Source organism: Crocuta crocuta, unplaced genomic scaffold (assembly GCF_008692635.1).
Source record: "Crocuta crocuta isolate KB4526 unplaced genomic scaffold, BGI_CrCroc_1.0 scaffold351, whole genome shotgun sequence".
Taxonomy (NCBI): domain Eukaryota; kingdom Metazoa; phylum Chordata; class Mammalia; order Carnivora; family Hyaenidae; genus Crocuta; species Crocuta crocuta.
In genome coordinates, this window is record NW_027530853.1 from 226,840 (window position 1) to 249,528 (window position 22,689).

Sequence of the window (22,689 nt, forward strand, 5' to 3'; positions counted from 1 at the left end):
TCCTGTCTCAGGTGCAGGGAAATGTGCTCAGTCTGGCTGCAGTGCCCAAGAGATACGAGTCTTCCAAGTGGTCTGTTGTCCAGACTCATCCTCCTCATTGCGGTAAAGCACAGGCCAGGAAGATAAGGAGCAGGTGCATCTGTGAAAGGAAACAGAAAACCATCTGGTCCTTAGGGAAAGGATGTTTTCAATTCTTCCTCTGAGCCCAGGGCTAAGGTGGGGAAATTAAGGGCACGAGAGAGAAACGGACTCACAGTCACACAGTAAGTTACTGCCAGATTTAGAATCTTACATCAGGTTTCATGAATCTTTCAGTTTTTCTGCTACACTATGTATGAGCTCTCATTTCTAAGGCCAAAACCCAAAGTAGTACTAATAGCTCAATTCTGACAAATTTTTAAGAGCAGATAAAATCAAACGTTGAGATTTTGATGGCATGTCTCATCTCTTTTCATTACGAGTTTTAGTCACAGTCCTTAGTCCCTCTTCCTTAAACTACATTGGCAAAACTAAGAAAGCTTTTCAGAACAGGGAATGCACGCCTGGGAATGTTAACAAACACGCGGGTTATTGCTTGGTAATTATGCAAAACCGGTCCCTTTCCTCCTTCAGTAAGAATACTCTGTCCCCGACTCATAACCCCTCACCGTTCACTGGGACTCGCTGAAGAGTCACTTGAACAGCCGCCCCTTCCCCTCCTCTGAAGCACATTTCCACTGGTGACTATAATGCAGAAAAGCAGAAGTAAGGCTTGAACAGAAAAACTGCAGAGCTGCCTCTAGAGGGCAAACAAGATTCATTTTAATCTACAGCTTCTCCATACGGCTGACTCAGCTAATTCTTCAGTCTGACTACACAGTCCAAAACAAGCCAAGCTTTGCTTCCTGTCAGGCTAGGAGTCGGTGGTTTATAGAGGACTCCATTGCAGTCTAACTAGAATACAATCTTTCTTCCCTGGGATTAGGAAAACTCCTATCTAGAGACTGTTAAAGACGTTAAGTGGTCTATTCAATCAAACACTTGGCTCTGTAGCACTACCCAAGCCAAGGAAAATGAGAGGAGCTGAATTACGACAGAAATCTTTATTAAAATGTGTTTCTTTCAGTAATATGTTAGCATACGTACAATATACACACATACATCTGTACACTCTTTGACACACCTCATGGATTGCCACTTTCAGTTTAACCAATAAATTAAAACTAAAACAAGGAGGGAAGGGGTTGGGGGTAGGACTAAGGGCAAAAATTTCCATGTTTTACCTGGTAAGAAATTGCAAATTTCTCAGAATTTCCCTGGGGAAAACCTGTGACCAGAGAATCTTTGAAATGAAATACATAAATTCCCACCCACCCCTCCACAAAAAAAATTCCAAAAGATGCAGTTACAAGTGTGCTTCTCAGAACAGGATCATTCATTCCACTTCATACTCTGTCTTCTGCACCTTCTGGCTTCAAGACAGTCTTCCCCTCGGCTGGGGCAGAAAGGTTCATATGGGCACTTGGGCTCGGTGCACCGTGGGCTCTGGGAGTGGAGGGGCAGGCTGCTGTATGGGAGCGAGGGGAGCCACACTCATCTGAGGTGATGTCCGGCACATCGTCCGACTGCGTGTCAGAGCTCTCCAGGTCACTGCGGATGCTCTCGGGCTGGGCCAGGCTGATGTCCCAAGGTTTGCTGGCCAGACAGTCTTTCTGTTCACAGCTTTGGTGTTTGCAGGAGGGGTCCTCTTCAGTGCTGACGCTGCCGCCGCCGCCGCCGCCACCACTCCCTTCTTCTTAATTCTCTGCCATCTGAGCATGAACATGGAGCGAGTCCTCTGTGCTGCTTCCACTCACCAGCTGATAGTGGCTTGGTTTGGCTTCAATGTCCACCTGGATTTCCATATTGTTGCATTCTCTGTGGAGACAAAATCCACGTTGCTGAGTCATGCATGGGTCATGCTACACCTGTTGGTACAAGCAGTTTGTGGGTTCAGGATTAGGAAGTCCAAAGCATAGTAGTCAGTAGACAAAAGCTCACTTTTAGTAAAATAAAAACTTAACCTAACTCTCAAGTTAGATGGAGAAGAACTAGATCTCTTTTGATGATTAAAAACACATACACACCTCCGCCAATTTCATTATACAACTAAAAAAGAGCTTTCAAAATTCAACTAAGGGTCGGACCCTCACACTATCTTACTCAAAATATGAAAGTGAAAGAAGATTCATAGTGTTTTGCTATGGTGTCACAATTGGAAGGAACCAGAACCTCTCCAGCAGGGGGTGCTGCAATCACACCATATCATTTACACTAGTTCCTCAAAAATAGAGAGAAATAGGCAACAGGAGTCACATCAAGCAAAGAGCATATGAGAACAGAAACCACAGACCCACAGACATCAGTGAACAGCAATCTAGCGCCTTAAGTTTCATATGAATAATTATACAATAGCCAAAATGACCCAAAAGGGGTGGGGGGGGGAGAAAAGGGGGAAAGAAAGAAATCCCTAAAAATCAAGTGCTAACAAGAAGAATCAATCAAGAGATCCCAAAGACTCCTAAACCAAGAACCTGCCTGGTGAACTCCTAGGGCGCACACTATACATCCCATCAATAGCACACGGGGCCCTAACACGAGGCGTTGAGCTTCTGAAGGCCTAGTACCCGACCACAAACTGCAACCTGTCCTGGGCATCTCTGACTGTTCACATACCTGTCCTGTGGGTTGTAGGAACTGATTATGGAACCGGCCATAGCACGAGTGCTTGCGTTGTCACTAATTGCACCAAGACTGGCTGTGTCTTTGGGGAAAATTTCCTTTTGGACATCGGCTTGAACTTCTAACCTGTGTAAAGAGGGGACGTTCATGTTAATATGAGACCTGGGTATTCCAAGACAGTCTGCTTCCTGGCACACATCTCTTCTATTTTTCCCTTGCAAACTGAGTTGGTCTGATCTTCTCCAATTGTCAAATAGCTCAAATAGATGCCCACATATTTTCTCTCTTGAATATCTACTGAAATCGTCCCCTCCTTTCTATCCCCACTGCTATTCCTTAACTGAAGGTGCTCAACATCTCCTCCTTGGAAAACTGCAGTTGGATTCTCTCTCCACCAGCCCTAAGTCCAAGTCCAACACCTTCCAGATCAGTGCCAGTGTGAACAAAGACCCGATCACTCAAAAGTCCTCTCTTGGTTCTCTACTGCCAATAGGCATGTGAGGTCTTCCTGGTCTGCCTCCAAGCTCTCTCTCCAGTTCCGTCTCTCACCATAGGTCCTAAATCATAATCACTCTGAATCTTTCTTTCCTTACACACCTATATACGTTGTATACTCCATGACTTGGCACATACTATTCCCTCACTCTGGAAGTTTCCTTTCTTTATGTGACAAACTCATATTCAGTCCTTAACAGCAAAGGAGGTATCATCTCCCTTCACTCTCCCAGCAAACCAGTCATTTCCTGTTAAATGCTCCCACAGCACCTACCTACTTATTAAATCAATCTGTGCATCTCTCCTCCAATCATCTGTGAGCTCCAAAAAAAGGAGAGACCACTTCTCATTTACATTACATCTTGTACATAGGAACTCAAACTTAGCCATCAAATTACCTCCAGGCTATGAGATTAAAAGACACAGAGGATCCGATCTCCCATAAGAGCAGCAAACTTTCCCAATGGTGTCTCAAAGTTGAGAACCCATAACTATTTCCCTTCTTGGCTTTAACACCAGTTTGCTGTACACCTAAGTATTTCCTCTTAATAGGTTTCACAGTCAAACCCATCTGACTCATTCACTTCCTATAAAAGGCTTTCACAGAACTGGAACAGCTAGACTGGCTAAGCAGCAGTTTCAGCAAGTCTGTCTCCAATGAGGTCTGTCTGCTTATTCACAAGGGTGAAGGTTTTAAGAAAGCCCAGCAGTGAATTCTCTGGCATGTGGGGGCGGGATCCCCTAACAAGAGACGACCAGAGTCATGAGACACAGACAGGTCAGCAGCAGCCTTCAGCTGCACATTCAAGCAACCTCCATCCTGCTGCCTATGCCTTTGCTCTGTGGCTCCAGCCTCGGATACCCTTCAAGCATGTGCCACAGCCCAGGAAAATGAAGCAGTGCGATGTAAAGTGTGTCGAATCACAGACCTAGGTTCTATTTTTAGCTCTTCCACAGATTCTAAGAACCGGAAGAGACTTTCCACAAGCACCATCCACTTAGGTGCTTCCCAGATAGCAGCTTGTACAGTGACTGTGCTGGAATCACCTACGGAGCCTTTGCAAAACATAGATCCCCAGGTTCTACGCCAGGAGATTCAATTTATTCATGTTGGGATAGGGCCCCGAAATCTATTTTTAAGAGGCTCCCAGGTGACTGACAGGCACTCAGGTGTGGGATCCAGTCCATCTGTCATCTGTTGCTTGACTCTTTAGCCAAAAGGCCTAATAGCCAAATGGCCATTTGGTCTTACTTTAAACAGTTCCAGGGATAGGCAGCTCAGTATTTTCAAGGTAATCCAATCCAAGCCTTCTTTGGATTTCTATACAGATTTTTCCTATATTCTCTAAACAAAATTAGTTTCCCTCTAGCTTCTGCTAAGTTGCCTTAATCTACCTCTTGGCATGAGCCAGAATCCTTTTTTCCAATTCAAGGCCCTTCAGACATCTGAAGGCGACCATTTCTCCTACCTCCTCACCTTGTTCTGTCCCACCCACAGGCCTCTCTTCTCCAGTGCACTCAACTAACTGCTTCTCATATAACATCTGTAATGTTTCTCAGAATATGTTCTGGCTTATCTAACTGGTAAAATGACTGAACAGGTCAAAACATTTTTACTCATAAAGCTTTACGTATTCTCAACACATGTTCATAGAATTGATTTTCCTTATCTATCAAATGGGAATAAGAATAAGAATGTAATAAGGATCACAGCACCAATAAGCCAACAACAGACAGCATGAACGTTGTTCAACTGAAAGTCAGTGACAACCCTAATGGGGAGTGCAGTCTAGGGATTTCCACAAAAATGTGTGCTTTCCCTTCCAGAAGCAGGCAGCCTAATGTAGCAGAGCGAAGACCTGAAGTCAGGATTGCTCTTTAGGTGGAGCCACTATGGTGCAGTGGAAAGAACATCAAACTCTGTAAGTCACTTAACATTTCTGAGCCTGTTTTCTCACTGCAAAGTAAAAAAAGAAAACAACCCCTCCCACACACACTGATGATTACATCAAAATGAGATGATACATGAGATGTGCCTAGCACAGAGAAATGACTCAATACAGGTATTTTACTTCTTATAATTCCAACTGGTTCTGTCAGCAATTATCTATTTGCTCACCTGCTATATTTTCCCTTGCCACTGGAAAGAATGCCACCACTCAGCGTGCCCCCTGAGAGGGCTGCAAAGCTGGCTGTTTCGCTGTATGGACCCTGCATAACACTGAGTCCATCTGTAGGGCTTCCGCTGGTGCTCAACACACTAGTCAGACCTTCAATGCTGCTTTCCCCAATGCTGGGGTTCTTAAGGGCTCTCCAGGCATCTGCCACTGGGGAAGGAACCAAACATCTCAATTTAAGATAACACAGCATCAAAACAGAGTCTGTTATTTTCCTGTAATGACCCTTCAGAGTAATAGAGTCTATTCCTGTAGAAGAATACCCATATATCCACCTAATGAACATCTACTCCATGTAGCCACTACACGTCAAGTGCTTGAACATATATTAATAGTTAATCTTCCCAATAACTAGGCAATAAGAGGCCCAGTTTCAGATGAGGCTTAGAACTAAATGACTTGTCCCAGTCATGGCTGGTCGCACAAAACTACACTTTGAATTCTAAGTCCACTATTCTGTCCATTATACCATAGATGCCGTCTAATCAAATATGCAGATTTCAAAATATGTTCAGGTCACATGTTGATTCTAGTAGGAAGCTTAAAAAACTTGTGGGATTCTCTGTGCCTTAGCTTAGTTAATATGGTAAAGTGAATGGGCGCCGGGGTGGCTCAGTCAGTTAAGTGTCCGACTTCAGCTCAGGTCATGATCTCATGGTTCGTGGGTTCGAGCCCTGCGTCGGGCTCTGTGCTGACGGCTAGCTCAGAGCCTGGAGCCTGTTTCAGATTCTGTGTCTCCCTCTCTCTCTGATCCTCCCCTGCTCACTCTCTCTCTCTCTTAGAAATAAATAAAACATTAAAAAATGTTTAAAAATATGGTAAAGTGAAAACATCAAAGTAGAAGTTGGGGGATGGGGTGGGCGGGGAAGAAGTCGAAAGACTTGCTCTAGTCCCAGCTCTGCAGAAGCTCTTAAACCCATTTAACAGATGTCGAGACAAAAGTTTAAAGAGTTCCCATTAAATGGGGATGATAATAGCACCTGCTTTTCCTATTCAGAGAGCTGCTATAAAAACCAGGTGAGATAATAACTGCGTAAAGTCCTCTGAAAATTATAAAGTACTGTGCAGATGTAAGACTTTATTATAATCACTACTATTACCAGCATACTTGGAGTTACTTGGAATCCTACTAGTTTGTACCTGTCACACAGAGCCAAGTACCAGAGGAATTAACCTAATAACTCTGGAACAAAGAAATGAAAAGCTAAAAATACTTTACCCCCTACAAAGCTCATTATCCAAAGTAATCCAATGACAATCTCTCTGTAAAATGTACTGAATTCTGATTTTTATCTTCTGTCCCATAAATTCAAAGGGAAATTAAAATTCTCCTTTTACCTGTGATTGGACCATCGTCTTCATCAAACTCAATTTTCACCCCCTTTCCATTGGCTGTGCTAACTCCACAGCCACCTCCACGACAGAGAGAAATGGGCACAACCCCATAGACATAAGCCAGCATAATGGGGACACCAATACCTGGGGGAGGAGGAAACAAGTCAGCAGGCCGTCAGGTTTCAGCCGCCCTAATTCTCCTTCCCGGCCCGAGCACAGACAAACCACTTTATAAAGGCCAAAGAAAGACAGAAGATGGTTATCCTAAAGAGGTAGCTGGGTCTAACAGATGATAACTGGACTTGGAATTAGGTCTGGATTAGAATTCTGGCTCCAATTTACTAGCTGTATAACCTTGGACATAGCTTCCTGGGGTTGTCAATGACCGTAAGAAAAGTATGTACAGCGCCCAGCACAGTGAGTACATGTTGCTTTCATTTTCCCTCTTCCATCACTGCTGACACGCTAGTCCAAGAAACAATCAATAATCAAACATAAAATAAGTGGGGGTTGAGGATCCCCACCCCCACAGAGTGTTAATTCCAAAATCTTACTGCTGTGTGAGGCAGAATGGCTTAGATAAGAGCACAGGCTCTGAGGTCAGACTGCCTTGATTCATGTCCCAGCTAAGTGACCTTGGCAAATTACTGCACCTTTCTATTACAAGTGTGCTGCTGTGAGGATCAAATGAATTTATACATGCAAATCACTTGGAACTGCTCCTGGCACATGGAGAGCCGTAATAAATGTCGGTTATATATTTTTATTCTAAAACAAACCCTCATGCCTCCTAAAATACTGTGAGGCATTAAGCAAATCAAAATAAAAGTAATTTTATTTTGCGGGTTCCCTGGCAGAGAGGAAAGGTGTAAAACTAGGCCTTAAAGTAAGATTGTTTAATTCAACCTTTCCCATGTGCCAGATGGGAGTTCTAAGCATGAACTCCCATGAAAGATTAAAGATTAAGAATGAAAGATTCCAAAGTCTGACAATTTAGTGCAGCTGATAATAATAATAGTGATTAATAGAGGTAACGCTCAGGTTGGGTTTGGCATAAAATGTAGGAGCCTCCAAGGTGAAGCATCAGGCCAGCGGGCTAAACTGCTATAGTTGGAAAGCTAGAGGTGGGGAGGGGGGTGGTGGAAGAAAAGAGAGCGGGGGAAGGAGAAGAATCGCGGTCTTGGCTAGCTTACCCACACTAACTGCAGCAATGACTGGGGATGCAATGACTGACAAAGTCACTCCTCCTGTGATAGCCAAATTCCTCTTGTGTTTGGAGGTTTTCCTTCCCTCATATCTGCTGTGAATCTAAGAATAAGAAATAAAATTCAGGTCAGCAGGTTAGGATATCAATCTTTTTGCCAGGGTGAAAGAAGACCAAGTGAATATTCTAACTATATTAAAATATATCCCCCACCCACCAAGAGGCCATCTTTCTCAAATTTTAACCTAATTCAGACCAGGGTGACATAAACTAACACAGAAAAAGTTAATCCAAGAAGAGACAAAATAACTCAGGAGAGTGAGGCAAAGTATTTCACCTTTAAGTCCCCGAGATGAACCAGGCCCAGGATGCTAATAAGAACTTCCAGATCTCTTGGGGTTTATGAAAATCCATTTAAGAAATTAAGGTTATTTTTATCCAAGAACCAGCTGGTTTTCAGGAAGCTCTAAAATATAAGCTCCTCCCTATTTCCTTCAAATCTTTACCAACAAACCTGGGTATGGAACATACACAGAACTCCGTGTGTCTTACCTTCCTGCCAACATAAACAGGAATGCCGATGACCATGGCAGGAATGGCAATGCCAGCAATGAGGGATATCCCCACTGGAGCACCAATCAGTGTGCCCAGCTGCCAAAGAATTTTCTTCTTACGGCTCCACGGCTTCTTGCCCCAGAATGTGCAGCCAGAGGGGCTGCAGAGAAAACATGCTAAAGTTAATGGTAATATTACAAATGCAGCTATTGTTACCAGAGGGCTTAATAAGAGCAAGAGCCTTCTTTTTCAACAGGAATGATTAACAGTTACAAGAGGTTACAGGAAATGAATATACTATATGAGGGGGAGTAAAAGACAAGGTCAGATTCCTAGAGCTCTGCGCTCTTTACTTTTTGTAAAGGTATCCTTCCAGACTTGAAACCTCTTTTCCTTTCTTTTCTGTTGAACTCTGTCCTCCCTAACCTGCCAACACTGATCCAGCTTCCTTGACTGATATACTACTTCAGATCCTGCACAACCTACACACTGGACACTGTATCCGAAAGCACTGTGCCCTGCTAATAAACACTGATTTGCATAGTTGTCGTGGCATCTGCCCTACCCATATCCAATAGATAGTGTAAACCACGTTCCTGGGAAAAAAATAAGACTTTGTTCACACCCTGTACGTCAGTTTCATATTCTGAGCTTGGGTACTTTTACATTCAATTCTTATTTGTTCAACCATTTTTGCTCACTCCCTTTGTCTCATCTTCTTGACTAGATACGATAAGCAATTCCGAAAGTAGGGATCATGTCTTACACACTCGTGTTCCTGGTAATCGGTATAGTGTAAGTACTCAATGTTTGTCATATTGGAGATGAAAATGGTTCATGCACACCACAATGAATATGAAGTTGGTAAATATTAACTCCTTCAGGATAATATTTTAATATTTACTCTGAATCTTTTAGAAAATCATTACATGTAAGAAACTGTAAAAAGGTAACTTTGACCTTAATAAATTTATGCTGTTCAGCAAAATTAGACTTGTATATGAAGCAAAAGTAGTGACTTTGATAAAGAAACATTTAAGGAATGCCAATACAGAAGAATGAGGCAGAAAAAGCTGGGGAAGGCATCATAGACGAAATGGCATTTAAGTGACCCCTGAAGGATGAATAAAAACTGAACAGGTCGAGATAAAAAGAGGTTGCTAAGAGGGTGATGTGATCAGAAAGCATTCTGAGCAAAGCAAAGAACATAAACAATTATGAAAGAATACCAGCAAGTAAGACAGCACAGAGAAGACACAGGGAATAGCAAGCCCAGGTCACTTGTAATATAGCGTGTATAAAAGCAACATGGAAAAAGCCAGAAAAGTAGATGAGGGCCAAACAGTGGAAAGACTTAAAAGCCATTCTAGGGAAACTGAACTCTATTTGGAAGGTAACGAAGACAGTCCCTGGAAGTTGCTGAACTCGAAAAAAACATGGTCACAGGAGTGCTTCAGAAGATCTTTTTATAGCCTCCTTATTCTATATTGAGAGGACAGACAACTATGTCTCTTTGGCCTCCTTTCCCCTAAATCAGTAACAGAATAAGATTATGAAATAATGGACACATTTGCCATCTCACCTGAGGTAATGCAAGTCTGAGATCTCTTTCATACAAAGCCAACAGAATTCACAGCCACACACCGCACAGGTCATATGATTACAGCTCCCATCATTCATCTTGATAATGTAAGCACTGCATCGTGGGCATGGCTTGATGTCATCTGAGGGGGGAGGGGTGGGGGGAAGAAGATTGGGTAGAAAAATACCTCCAGTTAAACCTAGTTTGATTTATTATTCCTAGGAATATATATATAAAAAGTGAGGAGGCAGTCAAAAATTCTTGACTAAGAATTCCAAATTGTGCAACCCACTTCACTGGAAGGTTGGCTATGTCTATACCTAAGGAATTTTCATAAAATGGATCCTGTCTCATACTGAGCTGCCTAGCCCTCAAACTGGCATCTTATACAGCACTTAAGCCGCACTCTGAGCAAGAATACTTCCCTAGAGAGGAAGATCGTTCCAAGAAAAATGGAATGCCATCAGCCAATAGGCAGGCAGAATTCAAAGCAGAGTCCTGCAGGAGAAACAGTCTGCAAAAAAACTTTAGCTCAGGAAACTCATTTCTCAGTCTCAGTAAGTATCACTGTGATTTGCTGTTAACGCAACCCACAGACCCTTCCCATGATACTTTCAAACTCGAAACCTAAAAATAAGTGGGTATGCTATGTAGCATACACCTAGTAATTTTCACAGCAAGCTAGGAACTATCCTATTAAAATGACAATTTAGGAGATTATGCTGTGCCAGGAAAAAGTAATGGTAAAATCTTTCCTACCAGCCTCTCCCAAATGACATCAGTGAAATAAAATACATTTATAAAAGGCAATAAACCCACTGACATTTTTAAGTAGGTTTACTCTGACTTGCCAAGGTTCCTCCTTTTAAGGTTAATCATTAATCCATACTAATATCATTTCCTATTCGTAACTCTGTACCCTACTTCCAAAAGTGGTGATACATTTAAAGCTGGCAGGAAAATAATAGAGGTTTAATACTAATTAAATGTGTTTCTGCTCACAGTGAAGGTTTCGAAAAAGTCCCTAGCAAAAGGACCTAATTACTTTCCAATACAAGACATATTACTAAGAAGGCTGAATCTAGAGAATTATAATTTTGTTGCATCCCAAGTTTACCAATTTATAGGTTGGAGAGAAGCTACATATCAAATAACAATACTGAAGGTGTAACCAAATATTTTCTGTTCTCTGATCCTAGGAAATACTTGGTTGTACAGTAAGATAATCTCTCCCAGCTTTAGGCTCACATTATGAAATATCAAATAAAGAGAAAAATGAGAAAATGCCAATGTATACCTGGTCCAGATTCTTGCCCATAACTGAGACCTGACGTGTGCTTGGTCCGTACCCGCAAAGTCTGTGCCCTCTGCTGCCGGGCCATATCGCATGTCTGATTTGGATGCCATATTTGCTTGCAGTGGTAGCAAAACTCCGTTTGGCAGCCTTCCCTCTCACAGGTCAGCTTTGGGCAGCTGGCACAGCCATAGGCAATAACAGCATAACTGGATGAGGACACAGGAAGAGATATATCAGTAAGGTAAGAAAGATCAGAACAAGACAGACATTATTCATCAGTGTTGTGGGGAGGGGGGAGGGGGACACTGACACTCCTCACCACTACACATGACACAGAGAGAAAAGAGTACACACATAACACATAACACACACACACACAAGCCTGCCGATCAAACTGTAAAATATATTCTGTGTAAGAAAGTAAATTTCTTCTTGAGATTCTAAAAAAACACAAATCACTTATTTGCTGAAAAAAAGAAGGAAAAATACCACAGTTAGACTGAATTCTAGCACATCTTCAGTCACAGTTCAAGCTGCTTTGGAAGCAGTTTCCCACAGCAAGTTTCATAAATAACAGGGTACAAAACTATATCCTTTTGATGGCTTACTATATTTAGAGAGATTAGAATTTGTTTACATTAAAGGACAGAACATTTGTAAAACAAGGCATAGCAAAAACTAAAGAAAACTTTTTCATTCTTAAGTTCCACAGTGAAGCTGGCCTGACCACACACAGCCTGAGACAAGGGCCATAGATGGATTCATGACCGGCTTCTCCTATTGAAAGCTCATTTTATCTTTCAAACTTTTTTTTTTTTAAACTCAAATCTATACCTTGAAACATCTACTTCCTTGACAGTCTCCAGAGTCCAAGAATATCATTCCTCTACCTTAGTAATTAATACAGAATAAGGTTATAATCTCCCTCCCTTTCCTTCTCTCTTCTGACACATAGGTCTTAGTAAAGATCGGCAATTCAGAATCTATCTGCACCAACATCAACTGTTTCTTGTAATTCACATTTATTTTCCAGGAATTCTCTCTCTCAAACAATCCAAAATATTTATAACTATTAGCCCGAAACTAAATGTTCAGATTACCCTAACAAGTGAAGGCTTGTTTAAAGTAAAAAAAATTTTTAAAGTAATTTAAAGAAACAAAGAAGGGGAAATGGCAGTTGTGAAAGTTCAAACAATTTTTAAGCAGGTCAATGACTGCAGGCTTAGGTGTTGCCATCGGGCTTTGCTGTCCTCTATTCCACTTTCCCCTCCAATTGCCAAAGACCTCAAACAACTTTTACAGAAGGCTAATAAGGTTTTCTTGGATTTCTTCTAGTTTGTAAATTTGAATGGATGTTCATAAAAGCAACCCAAGTTCTCAGGTTTATTTGAGAATGACACTGAAAGTATCGATGTCATATCATCCGTTATATAACACAGTCTGTATTAAATCTCTTCTCAGAAACAGCAAAGTGGGAATAGGTCAATGCATGAATGCAAATGATTCATATCCTGTAGGAGTTCTGAGCAAATTTACCCCACCTAGCTGCAAAATAACTGTTATAGATAAACAATGTTTCTCCTGAAGAAAGTGACTTCCTTACTATTCTGTTTTAGGAAAGGTACTGGATGGCCTCTGAAAAGTAGTCAACTTCTGATGATACAAATTACACAGTCAGTCAGGAAGCCCTGATCATTTCCTGATCCATTCCTACCTCTCACAAGGTGGGAGTAAATATTTACTAACATTTTTTTCTTTTCTTTTTTCAAAGAACATTTGACAAGATTGATAATGTCAATCTTGGGTGTGGAATTTGGTTCCAAGGAAGTAAAATCACCCCAAATACTCACACGAACGCACAGCAATCTATTACCATGACACAGAATTACTCAGGGCACGAGACTTGGCATTCCTGTTTTTGGGCGCCTGGTCTGGGCTCCTTGCCTCTGACTCATACTGCATGACACTGAGGTAATTTAAATCTCCAAGCCTTAACCTCTACCCCAAAAATGGAGGTATAGGTGCCTGCCACCTTTAAGTGGAACTACATATATTCTAAAATTGTATTGGAGATCATCCCCTGAAAGGTATGGTATAAAAATAGAGCACATTTTATCCTATCCTTCGCATAATCTACTTCTCCTGCCTAGAAATGTTCTTTCCTTTCTTCTTCTTGCCCTGGCAAGTACTTTATCCATTTAAGAACCAGCTCAGGGGCGCCTGGGTGGCTCAGTCGGTTAGGTGTCCGACTTCAGCTCAGGTTATGATTACAGTTTGTGGGTTTGAGCCCCACATCGGGTCCTGTGCTGATGGCTAGCTCAGAGCCTGAAGCCTGCTTCGGATTCTGTATCTCCCTCTCTCTCGGACCCTCCCCTGCTCACGCTGTCTCTCTTTCTCTTTCAGAAATCAATAAAACATTAAAAAAAAAAAAAAAAGAACCAGCTCCAATTTCATCTCCCCTATAAAACCCACTTAATCTCTCCAGGCGGCTGGTTGCCTACTTTATGCCTATGTACAATTACTTCATATTGCTTTTCACATTATGTTATAATTATTTGTTTATACATGTGCTTCCCCAACCAGACTATACTCAAGGAAAAGGATCATCCACTTTTTAACCTTTAGGGTCTAGCATACTGATTCATGCTTAAAATGTTTAATGTTCAATGAATGATAGAGACCCTTTCCTGCTTAGTTTCTTTACTTTCCCCAGGCCATCCTAATTCTTCTCTTGGACCATTACTCTGTCCTAAAGCAATCTTTAAACTTTATCCATGTATCTATTGGTTTACTATATGCCAGGTACTATCACTTAGTCCTAAAACTCTGTCGAAGCCCATTTTAGGAGTAAACTCCTAAATTCTGGAGGGTAATCTTTTTTTCCCCAGGTGTTGAAAAATACGTCATCCTTGAGACCAAGTCCACCTTGACGATCTTGTTCCTTCTCTTCCATGTCCCACACTGGAGCCTCTCTCCCAGCCTGCTCTTAGCTTAACCAAGCTAATTAGAAGCTAAATGGGGGTGGAGAAGGAGAAGCAGCAGCTAAATAGAAGGTGTTGGAAATTACATACTGCTAAGAAAACAGATGTATCCTTCTCTCTCCTCTTAATTTCATACAAATTTACTAATTTTGTTCATTTCCTAAGTCTTCAGAAATACAATGTGTGACAAGCTGGACCACAGCATTACCTAACTTCAGCCCAGGAGGAAAAAAAAAATCCCACTATTACTAGATTATGCTCCAACAGACCCCAGTAGTTAAAGAAACGCGTTCCTATGTTATGTCTGCACTTTCTAGCTCCAGGCCACTAGACCTGAGCATGTGCAAGAGTAGCAGACAGGCGACAAGTTGTCATGAGTTGTACTCTATCTTTCCCCCTCCCTTTTTTTCTCCCCTTGTTTAAACTCATGTCACCTCTAGGCCAGACAACTGCAAAAGAGTCTACTATCTAGTCTCCTTATTCCCCACTCCAATCCAAATTCCAATTCCAGAAAAGTTATCTATCATGATGTTACTCTTTTACGTAAAAATCCTTCAACAAAAAAAGTCTTTCTTTCTTTTTTAAATATTAAATTATTTTTGAGAGAGAGCGTGAGCGGGGAAGAGGTAGAGAGAGGGAGACACAGAATCCAAAGCAGGCTCACAGGCTCTGAGCCGTCAGCACAGAGCCCAACTCGGGGCTCAAATTCACAAACTGCAAGACCATGACCTGAGCCAAAAGTCAGATGCTTAAGCAACGGAGCCACTCAGGTGCCCCCTGAGTCTTTCAAACCTAAACTTTGCCTGGCTTAGATAGGGCTATCAACTTGAATCCAGTCTACGTTTTTCAGACTGACCTCTAGTTACTTTCCAGATCATGCTTTCCATGTTGTGCATCCAGAGGCTTACCAAACTAGCCTCCAGACTTAGTATTGCATTTTTATACCTCTATGTATTTGCTCATAACTCTCTGATTTAAGATGCTTTTTTTCCTACTTGCATCTTTGTTCACCCTGTATGAATTTCTACTCATACTCTTCAAGGCCCAGATCAACTATTAGCTGCTCTGCGAAGTCTTTTTTTTAATAACAATTTTTTAATGTTTATTTATTTTTGAGAGAGTGAGCACGCAGGGGAGGGGTAGAGAGAGAGGGAGACAGAGGATCTGAAGCCCCTGATGTGGGGCTCGAACCCATGAACTGTTAAGATCACAACCTGAGCTGAAGTCAGATACTTAACTGAGTGAGCCACCCAGGCGCCCCTTTCTTGATACCCTCACACAGAAATCTTTCATCTATCCTCTAGAAACATTTGTATTTTCTTTAGTATGTATTACACTGCGTTTTCTTTCTTCTTCCTTCTCTTTTTTCTTTTTCTTTCCTTCCTTCCTTCCTTTCTATCTACCTCCCTCCCTCCCTCCTTTATCAATTCTAACAGGCCAAACTCCCCGTCAAGAGGATCATGTCTAAGTCCTTTTTGTCATACCCAATACTTACCTAAGGTTCAGCACTTTATAATTCTCCAAAGTGTCTACTGCGTGATCATCTGTCCTCTTCTTACTACCCCCTCATTATCGGCTTCTTTTCCAAAAACTGTGCTATTCATGATCTTTATCTATCACTATCTAAATCCAACTATCCCATTCTTCTAGGATCTAATTGAAAAATTTTGTTCATAGAGTTGTGGAAAAAGTTGGAATATAGATATCCTAGTCCAGAGGAGCTCTCAATCTATTCAGAGTAGAAGGTTCATTGTTAAATAAGGACACTAAGAGAAGACAGAGTAACTATTAAAGGAGTTTGGAAAACTGCAAATAGTTACGGAAAGTCTGAGTTAAGGATGCCATTGAAAAAACAAAAACATGGGGAAATTACACCAGACTGAAGGTTCACATTGTTTATTACCATTAGCAAAATTCACAGTGTATATTAGCATGTTTAACAGGTCTAAAAAGCTCAGAAATAAATTTGTTTTGCTCAAGCCAATACTTCCCAAGCTTATTTGATCAAAAAAATTTTCCTTTCCAGTAATACATATAATATACATTGGGAAATACTGTTGTACGTGAAAAATAGAAAGTAAGATGAAAAGATGGTAGGAGACTATAATGGGGCTTACATTATAAGGGTAAATCATATAAATGATCAGTTCTTAAAGACATACGAAGTCATCTTATATGTCAGGTGAACAGGTTTATTTTAAATTTTTTAAGTTTACTTATTTAGAGAGAGACAGAGATAGTGTGAGTGGGGGAAGGGCAGAGAGGGAGGGAGACAGAGAATCCTAAGCAGACTGTGCTGCCAACACAGAGCCCTATGTGGGGCTCAAACCCAGGAAACCTTGAGATCATTCATGACTTGAGTTGAAACCAAGAATCAGAGGCTTAACCGACTGAGCCACCCAGGTGCCCCAGGTATGAAGAATTTTAAGCAGTGGAGTGATATAAGATGTTCTACTTTATAATGAGTACTTTGGCAAATGTGGGAAAGATATATGGAGCTGGAGGATGATGCGGGTGGACAAGAGAGGGGTGGGGAATAAGCAGACTGAAGAGTTGTGAAATAGAAGGCACAGAGATAAGAGAAGACATCCAGATCAACTTTACCTCAATTTTTTAAATGTCATACCAGAGAGAAAGGAGACAGAGAGAGACCAAAAGAGAGAGATAAAAGATTTCCAGGAAGGCTTCAGAGAGGAAAAAAATCCTCCCTCATTGACTGAAAATTTTGTCTTGCTCAGGAAGCTCGTTCTTCCCTCATCAATGTTCTAGAGATGAACAGAAGGTTCCTGTTTATGGGATGGTCCAGTCCAGTTCTCCAGGAAGACCAATAGCTGAAACTACCTGTTGGGGTCAGGAAGGAGGGGAGACTGAGAGAGAACCAGCAATGAGAGGCTGGAGCGGTGGACCTGCACAAAGAATCTAGGTCAAGACAGCCTTATCTCCTATTCATCTGTATGGAAGATCTGCCACTGTACACCAGGGAATTTTCTGTTGCCTCCTTTGCTCACCCTCACTCTTCCAGAGATTCTGAAAGGGTTTAAAGACTGGCAACACAGCACTTGAGAGGAAAACATTATATATTTACATGATGTGGGGTTTCTGAGACGACTTCATGCTTAAGCAGAGACTCTAAGGGGTTATAATCAACTGCACCATTTATTAGCACTGAGACATTGAAGCCCACGCTTAAACTTCTCTGGACTGGTTTCTCCTCTGTAAAATAAGTTTACCATAAAGAACTATAAAAATGTCAGTTTTTCGTATTTTGAGTTAATTTTATCTCATTAGAAAGTATGTTTTAAATACTACTGGTAATACTGTACTTAATATTAAATAATAAGGTAAATGTTTCCCCACTGAAATTTGTTCTCTTACTTATGAATAAAATAAAATCATATTCAAGTATGAGAAAAGAAAAATTCATGACTCTTTGCTCTACAAATATCTTGTAAACAAATTATTTTTAAAGGTTTATTTATGTAAGCAATCTTTATACCCGTCATGGGGCTCGACCCCCAAGATCAAGAGTCACACACTCTTCAGACTGAGTCAGCCAGGCATCCTATAAACAAATAATCTTTTAATATAGTGGTCTCATTATCATAATCACAGTGAAACTAATGATCAGAACTCTGTAAGATCACTTACATGCCTCCTTCAAACACACACATATACACACACAGAGCAAAGGGAGGACTTGATCAATCTGGCTGAAGAACTTGATCTGTGAGTAAAGATGGTCAGGTACAAAAAGAGAACTGAGGATTATGCTTCTCTTTAACTGCTCGAACAGGATTTTTACCAGACACAGAAGAATAGAACAGTTTGATTAAAACAAAACAAAAGAAGCTATTTTTCTCCTGGCATTAAAAAGCGGTATCAGGGCACCTGGGTGGCTCAGGCAGTTAAGTGGCTGACTCTTGATTTCGGCTCAGGTCATGATCTCACCATTTGTGAGTTCAGGCCCCACACTGGGCTCTGTGCTCACTGCACAAAGACTGCTTTGGATCTTCTATCTCCTTCTTTCTGCCCCTTTCCCATTGATGCTCTCTCTCTCAAAAATAAATAAACATTAAAAAATTTTTAATATAATAAAAAGAAGTGGCAAAACCACTGGCCACATCCCCAGGGAACCCAGACACCTGTTCAGGAAGTGACAGAATTTTAAAGTTACTATTTATCTAACACCTCCAACTGCAGACCTCATAACACTTAGCAAATATTAATTAATAAGCCTCTCAAGTCAGGAAAGGATTAGGCCTATTTCAGATAAGAAAAAGTAGATAAGAGGCTGTGCACAAGAAGAATCAGTAAAGAAACTAGGCTCTATAGCATCCTTTGGCTCTTTCAATGTTGTCCTTAGGCTACATTTGACAAAATGATCCAAATGGTAGCATCCCCAATAATGCCAACAATCTCATGCTTTTCAAAAAGAAAAAGCTGAGAGGAAAGAATATTGGCCTTGGCTGGAGTTAAGACAAGTGTTTCAAGCCTGATTCCACCACCCACTAGTTATATGACTCTGAACAAGTCACTCAATTTATTTAAATTTCAGTTTTCTCATCTATAAAACTAGATCAAATCTATCTGACAATCTTGTAAGGATCAAATTCTATTATGTATGCCTGGCACATGGGCATTCAGCTGCCAGCTTGCTTTCTTTCTCCCAACTTTACTTTCTTTAAACCCACAGATAACTCACATAAAAATAGCTATATAATTTTTTATAATTCTTTTAACTAATTAAAAAAAACTCTGGATGATACTAACCTAATACATGGCCTAAATAACAAGTGGCCTTAATTCTTTAATAACTTTCAGTAATGGTTTCCAGTTGTCACTATCAAAATCTTAAGTTAATTCCTGTCTATTTTTACTGTTGTGAGCAAAGGCAGCAATTGATTTCATGGAAAAAAGGGGGTTTTTCCGGAAAGATAATCAGTGATGCCACATTTCTCAGTTAAAATTCAAGAAAAGAGGTCTCATAAAAGTAGTTTAATACACTATTCCAAAATTAACTATGCAATGTTCTCTTAAGCAAATGTTCTTCTAGTTCAGAAAATAGATCACTAGTATCTATCAAACCAGCGCATCATAAGTCTATTAACCTCTAAAGGCCATTAAGATCACCAGACCACTAGAAATAAGAGCCTGCAAGGTTCTTTCCGGCACTTATTAATTGAAAGTGAAAGCGATCTACCACAGACACACAGCGTACCTCTGACTACAACCCTTCAAAGTAATTTAGAAACCCCATCTCCATGAGGTTAAATAACACACCCATCTCTAAACAAGTCTGGCAGAATAGAAAGACAGAAGTGAACTCTTCTTACTCTTCTAGAAAGGAAGACAGCTTCTGAAGGAGACAAATAGCAGCATCATGGAAATCTTAAAACAGCCTTGACACACAAGCTATAATTAAAAGCCCTTCTTAACTCCTTTGAAGCAAAGGGCCAAGCAGCTTTTTACTAGCATTACATTCACCCACTGCAAAGAGTCCCTAGCATTTTTCTGTCCCCAAAACATAACACACACGAATAAAATGATCTGCCCAAGGTCACAGAGTTGGTAAATGGCACAGTCTGACTCCCAACCACGTAGATAAGCTCCGCTGCATGCAACCGTTCACGGTTTGTACGAACAGTGACACACAGATTTGTTTTTTAAGTGGGGGGAGGGTGGAGCCCACTGAATACATAGTAAAATCTAGTGGAATTCTGTCTCTGAACATACTGCATATTTTCTCACTGACCTTAAAAATTCAGGATATATGGTGCGTTTAAAAGACTGTCATCAAGAACTCAAGATCAGAGGCTCTGGGTCACACATTTTCTCCTCCCGTATCAACCTCTGGGCATCCTTCTCAGTGCCCCGTTGCTTCTCTGGACAAAGAAAGGGTCGTCCACCCCTCATCCTGCCCAAGGCAGCAGTGTAAGACCACAGAGGGCCTCCCAACAGCTTAATACAGAAGGCACACAATGCCCGGGGTGCCCCAAAGCTGCCAGTGAGCTGTCCCTTCCCCCTTAGTGCCATTTCCATCATCTCCATTCCAACTTTCAGCAGCGGTGGGCAGGAAGAACACACCTCCTGCAATGCTGCGAAGTCTGCCCCTGGCCAAAGAGACACACCCCTCCGAATGTTGTGAGCCCCTCCGAATGATACGCTCATTCCGTCCTTTGCCAATTATCCCTTCCCAGCCCTCACCGAGACCTGCCTCTACACCCCGAGACAGAGGGGCGTTCACCCGACCAAAAAGCCTCTCCCGGCCTCCTGACTTGATGGACAGCTCCGTTCCCCTCACCGACGGCTCAGCCCCCACCGTGAGCCCTCGGGAAGGGCGGGTGATGGGTGCCTTCCCGCACCGGTCTGGGCTTGCGGACGGTGGCTGGTTACCAACCCGCCGCAGTTGCCGTCTTCTCCTTCCTCCCGCTGCTCACCCCTCACCTCTCCCTCGGAGCTGGGGGTCCGGTTCCCGGGCCCGGAGCCCCTCCGCCGCAGCCCCTGCCCGGGCGGCCACGCCCCCGCGCTCACCCGCAGTCCGGGGCCGGGCACCAGCGGCAGTCGGGGTCCGAGGCCAGGTAGCGGCGCAGCATGAACTCCTCGTACTTGTGCATGAGCGGCGGGTCTGCGAGCAGCAGGCGGATGTCGTGCGGGTTGAGTCGCTCGCTGCACTCGGGGCAGCTGATGGGCACCCGGCTCTCGCTGATCTCCAGGCGCAGGTAGTGGCGGAGGCANTCAACCCGCGCGGCGACCGCCGCCACCCCAGCCGCCCTCCCCGAGATAGAAGCCCGGCGGCCGCGTCGAAGTGGCTATAAAGCCTCCGCCCCGCGCGCCGCTGCCCACTGCGCAGGCGCTTCGCTGAGACACCTCACAACCCGCACCGCCCCCCCGGAGGGGGGCGCTGGGCGGGGCCGAGTGGGGTGGGGCCGCGCGTGCTGGGGCGGAGCTCCGCCTCCTCCCGGTCATGGGGCTCGGGGCAGCCATCTTGAGGAGGCACTAATCCAACTGGTTTTATTGGACCTTTCCCCAATTCCATGCCCTATACCGCCTTCATCCTCGAGGTGGAGTTTTTGGTGTGCCTTTCCTCGCGGATAGGCCGACTGCCAGTTCCAGCAAATGATACTTAGGTTACTTCATCTGTAAAACTCAGACAGGGATAGGTCCGGTGGTGATTCCCAACTGGTCCACCTTGCAACACTTGTTTTGTTAAGTTAACAGCATTAATTAATAAAGAATATGGTCATTCATAAAGCATCTACAAAGTGGAGGCATTACTAGATAAGACAGACAGGGTCTCCTATCCCCTAGGGATTTTCAGAATAGAGCCCGAATTCCTTAATCCAGCATTCAGTGCTCTCTGTGAGCTAATAAACTGTATTCCTAGGCCCTAGGCCCACCTCCCATCCTATCCTCCTGGTAGCTTGGTTACTTACAATTTATAGAAGGAGGCCCAGCATTTCTTTCCCCCTGGATGTGTCTTTTGTCTGCCATGCACAGGCGTCCTGGAGAGACTCCAGCATGCAGCTACAACAGCGTGGGGAATGACCAGTTAGGGTTAGGTTAGTTGCAAATAACAAAAGAAAAAACGATGACTTACAATAGAAATTTATTTCTTTCTTCATAGGAAAAGTCCAAAGGTAGGCAGCTCAGAGCTGCTCTGCTACACTCAGCACTTGGTTTCCAATCTTAAGTTTACTTCATTGTGTTACACCTTGGAAATATGCGGGAGAAAGGGTGGGAAAATGCACCCTTTTCATTTTAAGAGATTGCGCAGGAAGTCTCACACATTTTTGCTGATACCTCAGTGGCCAAAATATATGCCCATGGTTGCGCTGAGAAATGTAGTCTTTTAACTAGGCACAGTGTGCCCAGCTAAAATAGGGGCTCTGTGATTAATAGAGAATGGCAGGGTGAATACTGGAAGGTACCAGCTGCCATTCTCATGGGTGGCGTTAAAAACCATGAGAAAGGTCCCCAAGAATAAACCCTGAGAAACTTCAAAGTTTTGAGGTTAAAACAGTGGAAGAGGAGCCAACAAAGGAAAGTGAGAAGCAGGGGCTGTGAGAAGAGAAAAACCAGGCAAGTGTGATGTCATAGACACCAAGATAAAATGTTTTGGTGTTGGGGGGGGTAGTTAATTGTGACAAATGCTGCTGAGAAGTCAGGAAAGGAGAGAGAAGTGACCAATACTGTAAGCAGGGGGAATGTTTCCCCTCAGGTAAGGAGGTTTGCTACTGGATGGCTAAAACAACGATTAATTTTTTTATATTGGTCAGAATAGGCTAGGCTCTGCTATGGTAACAAACAACCCAAAGAGCTCAATGGTTTAACCCAAAAAAAGGTCTATTTTTCTCACTCATGCA

At 42.5% G+C, this 22,689-nt stretch overlaps 1 protein-coding gene across 1 annotated transcript; it reads right to left on the reverse strand.

Annotated features, from left to right (window-relative positions):
- Positions 1 to 1,063: 1,063 nt before the first annotated feature.
- On the reverse strand, positions 1,064 to 21,362 carry RNF19B (ring finger protein 19B). The gene is made up of 10 exons (XM_077769443.1): positions 21,208 to 21,362; positions 20,858 to 21,097; positions 11,346 to 11,551; positions 10,049 to 10,190; positions 8,464 to 8,626; positions 7,901 to 8,015; positions 6,711 to 6,851; positions 5,315 to 5,522; positions 2,695 to 2,826; positions 1,064 to 1,896 (listed from the first exon to the last, which is right to left on the reverse strand). Exons 1-10 carry the CDS (start codon positions 21,360 to 21,362, stop codon positions 1,776 to 1,778), a joined length of 1,623 nt encoding a protein of 540 aa, XP_077625569.1. The 3' UTR covers positions 1,064 to 1,775.
- Positions 21,363 to 22,689: the final 1,327 nt, after the last annotated feature.